General features: G+C 43.7%; 3 protein-coding genes and 1 pseudogene across 3 annotated transcripts; 1 reads left to right on the top strand and 3 right to left on the bottom strand.

Moving 5' to 3' along the window:
• The window catches only part of LOC111320988 (uncharacterized), a 2,373-nt pseudogene extending 2,056 nt beyond the window's left edge, over positions 1–317 (top strand).
• Positions 318–1,074: 757 nt separating this feature from the next.
• LOC111320980 (uncharacterized) lies at positions 1,075–2,757 on the bottom strand. The gene is made up of 2 exons (XM_022923734.2): positions 2,612–2,757; positions 1,075–2,191 (listed from the first exon to the last, which is right to left on the bottom strand). Exons 1-2 carry the CDS (start codon positions 2,755–2,757, stop codon positions 1,075–1,077), a joined length of 1,263 nt encoding a protein of 420 aa, XP_022779469.2.
• Positions 2,758–2,893: 136 nt separating this feature from the next.
• On the bottom strand, positions 2,894–3,982 carry LOC111320970 (uncharacterized). Its single transcript, XM_022923722.2, has one exon. The coding sequence runs from the start codon at positions 3,980–3,982 to the stop codon at positions 2,894–2,896; it is 1,089 nt and encodes a 362-aa protein (XP_022779457.2).
• Positions 3,983–4,235: 253 nt separating this feature from the next.
• On the bottom strand, positions 4,236–5,753 carry LOC148732572 (uncharacterized). The gene has a single exon (XM_088757867.1). The coding sequence runs from the start codon at positions 5,751–5,753 to the stop codon at positions 4,236–4,238; it is 1,518 nt and encodes a 505-aa protein (XP_088613993.1).
• Positions 5,754–6,207: the final 454 nt, after the last annotated feature.

Raw genomic sequence — 6,207 nt, 5'->3', positions numbered from 1 at the left:
AATATGAGGATGGGAAGGGCAAAGTTTAATTCGGGGAAATAGAGATATTTTTAATTTTAAAAAACAACCATGCTGCAGTCACAACAAAGTTAACACCAAGTGGATCTTTGATGTCAGGGATAACATTGTCATCACATCTTTTAGATAACCTATGCAATTCAGGTGTTTTAATCCACCACTTGGCAGTGACAAAAAGGTCATTGAATTTTTTTTACATACCACTGTGCAACATCAAGAGAATATGCATGGTAGTTAGTACTTGTGGGAATGACATGCTAACGATAAGCACATTTCCAAACTTGGTAGAACATGATTAACTTGTCTCTTTGACCTATACAAACTGTTCAACTACATTGTGAGTAATATTTTGTTTTGTCAAAAAGAACACCCAAGCTCGAACACCATATTTGCTACTCCATATTGCTAGTGTTACATTAACATATTTGTAAAAATCCCATTGTTCTTTCATTCATTACTTTTTGTTTGATTTAATTCATTATTCCTTGTTTGATTAAGTATAGAAAATTTTTAGTAGTTGTCCACATTTTGAAGAATTACAGATTTCTAAGTCCAGTTTCAATCTCCAAGGTAAATCTTGTTGATACTTTTATGTGAGGTAAGATATAAACTTAAATGTGTCTAAGTTGTAGACTTGAATACTCGAATAAGGTTTTAATTACGAAGATCTGGTTTGACTGTACAAAAAAGGAAACAAACGTAAACGAAGCGAAACGAAAATACTACAGTGACAACATACTTACAAGATTTGTGGACTCGCAGGAAACGTAAAGAAAACATTATGAGAAAAAATAAACAAACATTTAGGACCGAACTTTGACTTCTGGAGGTCCAAGCACATGGTACATACCATAATATCAACAATACATGACGTAGATTACCAGTCCCGCGCGGACTGAACACGAGAAACGTTTTGTAACTTACATTCCGGCCCCTAAAATCGGACATAATGAACAAAGATTTTAAAGAAACTTGACGCAAACAAAACATTATATCTAACAGTTCTACGAGAGAATATAAAGTTTGAATCATATCATAGTTCAGTTCAGTAATGCTTCATTTCATGCCTTCTGACATCTCCACCGACTCCAGGAGAACAATCTTCTCAACAGGGCGATCATACAGCGATGTTCGGATCTTCACAGTTACACTTCTCACGTACCCATCCGTGCTGTTCTTGCGTACAGCGATAATCCGACCAAGAGGCCATGAAGATCTTCGTACTCTATCATCAACCACAAGTACTATGTCATTAACGGCAAAGTTCCGTGATGGATAAGCCCATTTCTGCCTCTCCTGCAACTGTGGCAAGTACTCTCTAACCCATCTCTGCCAAAACACATCGACCAAATATTGTACCTGACGCCACCTTCTTCGGGAGTAGCCATCCTCTTTCCTGAACACGCCAGGAGGGAGATTCGGACCTGACCGTAACAACAGTAAATCATTCGGCGTAAGAGCTTCAGAGTTCCATGGGTCATCTGACGATTTCGTTATGGGACGCCCATTAACAACAGACTCCACTTCACACATCAGGGTGGTTAACCCTTCATCATCCAATGGCTGCTCCTTAATGATAGCAAGGAGAATCATTCTGACAGTTCTAATACATCGCTCCCATATGCCGCCAAAATGGGATCCTGATGGTGGATTAAAGAGCCATTTGATATTTCGTTGCAAGAAGAATTCATGGATCCGACTCTCATTCCACTCATAGATAGCTTCTTGGAGTTCCTTGTTTCCGCTAACAAAATTTGACCCGTTATCGCACCTCATCACTTCAGGGATACCTCCTTTTGCAATGAAGCAGCGCAATGGGTTTACAAACGAATCCGTGTCCATACTCTGGGCGACTTCCAAGTGAATGGCTCTGGTAGCCAAACACGTAAACAAGACACCGTGGCGCTTGACTTGACTTCTGGCCCTCTTTACCCAAAACGGGCCAAAACAATCAATGCCTACAATACTGAAAGGGGGTTTATCAGGTGTGACCCTGTCAGCAGGAAGATCGGCCATCTTCTGAGCTCCAGACGGAGCCTGTCTTCGTCTACAGCTTAAATAACGATTTACAACTCTTCTCACATTGACTCTTCCTTTGATAATCCAGTAACTCTTTCTGATCAAAGAGAGCACATATTCTTGACCAGAATGTCCAGAAAGCAAATGGTAATACCTGACGATCAGATCTACAACATGGTGATTCTTTGGCAGTATTATAGGGCGTCTTCGCTCTTGTTCAATTGGTGCGTGCCTCAATCTTCCCCCAACACACAGCAGGCCATTGCGCAACTCCGGATCCAACTTGGCAATTGAGCTTGATTTCTTGACAGAAAGTGTGCGGCTGGTTCAGACTAATTTCTTGCGCACAACTTCTGATTCTTTATCCTCAAGACACACCAACTCTTCACTTAAGCTTTGCCTTTGTACATACTTCAAGACTTCGATCTTAGCAGAGTGCATTTCTTCTACACTGATGGGACTGGGTTTCCCAGAGAGGAGTACTTTAGCACTGGCTTCCTTTCGTCCACGACACTCTCACAGAAGATTAGAACGGTAGCGTAGTATCCACGCCATCAACTTCTGGAGCCTATACCAGGAGGAACAGGACTGCACCATTCGGTTTAAGAAGTCGACTTCAACTGTAGACGCTACTGAGAAGGCTTTCCTTTCTTTCTTTACCTTGGGATCATCTCCCTTTATTTCCATAGGAACGTCGGGTTGCTTAGGCCAGCAGTCCATTGCTTCCCAGAGAAAGGAAGGGCCACTGGTCCAGCAGTTTTTGTTGATAAGCTCTTCAGCGGAAAGTCCTCTAGATGCATCGTCAGCAGGGTTAGAACCTGTACCAACATAGTACCACTGGTCTGGTCGTGATCTTTCATGGATTGTTGTAATTCTGTTCGCAACGAACGTCTGGAACCTCCTTTCCTTGTTCACGATATAGCTCAACACATGTACTGTCGCTCCAAAACAACCTTTCATCCACTGGAACATCCAGCTCATGCTGCATCATCCTGTTCAATCTAGTGGCAACTACAGCGGCTGACAGCTCCAGGCGAGGGATAGTAACTGACTTCTGAGGCGTTTGTCGTGACTTCCCTATCAAAAAGGCACAATGGACATTTTTAGCTTCATTGAGGACTCGAAGGTACGAAACAGCACCATATCCTTCACTTGATGCATCGGAGAAATTGTGAATTTGGCTGGACACTATGCAGCCGAAGTTCTTGGGTTTTAAACAACGTTCAACGGCGAACTGTTCAAGTTCAGGAAGTTCCCTCAACCAGTCTTGCCAACGCACTAAATCTTCATGTGGAATTCTGTCATCCCAGTCTAATCCTTTCTGGCACAGATCACGCAGAATTGCTTTCTTAGGCAGAATCAACGGGGCAATGAATCCCAGAGGGTCATAAATTGAGCTTATGACAGAGAGAATACCCCTCCTCGTTGGGGGTCGGTCCTTCACAACAATCTTGAAACGGAATGTATCTGACTGGACATCCCACTGAATGCCGAGGGCACGCTCTACAGGCAAGCTCTCGAGATCGAGCTCTTTGACGGATGCGGCTCTCTCAGACATGGGGACTGACTTAATGACATCATATGCATTTGAAATCCATTTTCTTAAACGAAAACCTCCTCTAGCCAGCAACTGACGTAGTTGATTGACCAATTGACTTGCTTGTTGGTTATCTTCCACAGACTTCAAGCAATCGTCAACATAGAAATTTCTTTTTACTGTTTGAATGGTGTCTTTGTCAAAGTGTTCTGCTTTGTCATCGGCTGTTTTCTGCAGTGTGTAATTGGCACAACTAGGGGACGAAACACCTCCGAAAAGGTGAACTAGCATTTGAAATTCTTCTAGCTCTTCATCCGTGTCACCACCCGGCCACCACAGGAAACGGAGATACCTGCTATCCTCGGTTGGTACTTGTACTTGATAAAACATCTTCTCGATGTCAGCCATAATGGCTATGGGCTGTTCTCTAAATCTTGTCAGAACTCCAGTGAGTGAGTTGGTTAAATCGGGTCCTTGCAATATTTGTTGATTGAGCGAGACATTCTGGAACTTTATAATTTGGATATATCAACAAAGCTGAAATGGTAAATTGGCCACCGTAATGATTAAAAAGCCAAATTACCATTTCAGCTTTGTTGATATATCCAAATTATTTCGTTACTCCCACCGACGCAGCCCCAAACAGTTTCTTTCGAAACTATCAGCCTTTATTCTGGAACTTTGCCGCACAGTCGAAGACCACCCTGACCTTGTCGGGTTTTTGCAGGTGAGTGACGGGATGATGAGGTAAGTACCATGCGGGCGAACCATCACGCTGATCTTCAGGAACCTTTCGTGTATGACCTTTGTTAAACAAGTCATCCATAAATACAGAATACTCCCGGTGTAGTTCCAGATCCTGCACCAGTCTCTTCTTCAGCAACCCAAGGCGACGTTCAGCGACTAACTTGTTGTTAGGTAGATAAGGAGGGAAGACCTTCCAAGGAAATGCAATTTCATAATGACCATCGCGAAATTCGGCAGACTCTTCCATCATGGTAAGGGCTCTCTTGTCATCTTGTGACAATCCTTTCTCGATGCTGAACTGCGAATCGTTCAATTCCATTTCACAGAAACGCGCGAACTGCTGGTCCAAGAGAACATGAGACTGAATACGGTTTGTAGTACGGCTTAACTTACTTGGCCTACCAAGTGGGCCATTGATGGTCCATCCTAGCAGTGTTCGCACAGCATATGGGCCACCATCTTCACTTCTCTGCACTTCTTGAGGCTCAAGAGCTTTGGGCGCATTGCTGCCTATGAGCAATTCGACGTCGGCATCAATATAAGGTAAGTCGATATCCTTCAGGTATAACCACCTTTCCACATCACTTTGAACTGCAATGTCATCAAGTGTGACTGGAAGCTTAACTCGCGAGAAAACATCAGACAGTTCAACAACATTACGTCCCTGTAGATCGGAAACTTCCAAATTGACCACCAGACTCTCACTCTTAACATTATCACTATTCGTGGGAGTTAAAGACAATGTCGCCTTTCTACCTGTTGTGCCCAGACGTTCTATCAACTTGTTGGTGCAAAACGTAGTATTCGATCCTCGATCCAGAAACGTGTGGGTTTGAACCATCTTCTCCTTTTCCTTAGCTCTGACATTAACTGGAACTATGGCTAGTCCTGTAGCTGACGCTCCGGCCCCAGTGGCACTACACGTTCCTTCGCGCCCAACCACTTCGGTGAAACAGCTTCGTGCTCGATCATTTTGCTTCTCATTGTCTGTGTTGCTCGACTGAGTCTCAGATGTTGATGCTGGTTCTGTTTTGGCTGGTTTGTCATTCTTCGGGTGTAAGAATGTAGAATGTTTTCGATGACCTATCTTACATCCGACTATCTGGCAGTAGCTCTGCTTGGGGCAAGACATCGTCATATGTCCTGCCACGAGACAATTATCACACAGTCCTCTACTACGCACAAAAGTAATTCGCTCGTCGACTGTCTTTTCTCTGAACAGCTGGCAGCGTGACAGCCAATGACTCTCTTTACACAGTGGGCACTTAATACTCGACTTCTTCGGCACATTTTCGGTGTCATCCTTAGGAGGGTCAGTGGGGCTTTCTGGGGTAGTTCCATGTGTCGTGAAAGCAGAACCTTTGTGCTCCTTTTGATGGTGTTCTGTGTCTTCGTTTGGAACCAGCGCTTGCAGCAGTGTTCTTGTCTTCATTTGAATAGATGTTCCTGAACACTAAGTGATTGGCGATTCTAGCCTTTGCTTCGACAAATTCTGCAATATCTCCAATAGTAACTTCCCTTTTCAAATCCGCTGTGATGTGGTCAGCCTTTTCACGCCATCTCTGGCTTAGCCCAAGTGGCAGCCTTCCAATGATCTTTTGGAGAGTGTCAGGGTTTTCGATTTTGCTCAAGTATCCAATTTCTTGGAGCGAGTTCTTACAACTTGGAAGTAGAACAGAGTACCTTTGCAAATTTCTCATAGCTAACTCAAACTCAAGAAACTTCGCTCTAACCTGATCAACATTGTCAGAGTTCTCCATAGGCTCGATTACTTCGCGCTGTCTTCTGGTGACGACTGCCTTTGAACCAGACCGGCTACGCTTTAAGGGAAGAATTCTCTCATGAGCGGCCTCCTCAACGGTTTTCTTTTTCAACCCACGTGAGTC

The sequence above is a fragment of the Stylophora pistillata genome, chromosome 4 (genome assembly GCF_964205215.1).
Source record: "Stylophora pistillata chromosome 4, jaStyPist1.2, whole genome shotgun sequence".
In the NCBI taxonomy this organism is placed as follows: Eukaryota; Metazoa; Cnidaria; class Anthozoa; order Scleractinia; family Pocilloporidae; genus Stylophora; species Stylophora pistillata.
The sequence above is the reverse complement of the archived record's forward strand: the minus strand, read 5'-3'. Positions and strand labels throughout refer to the sequence as shown.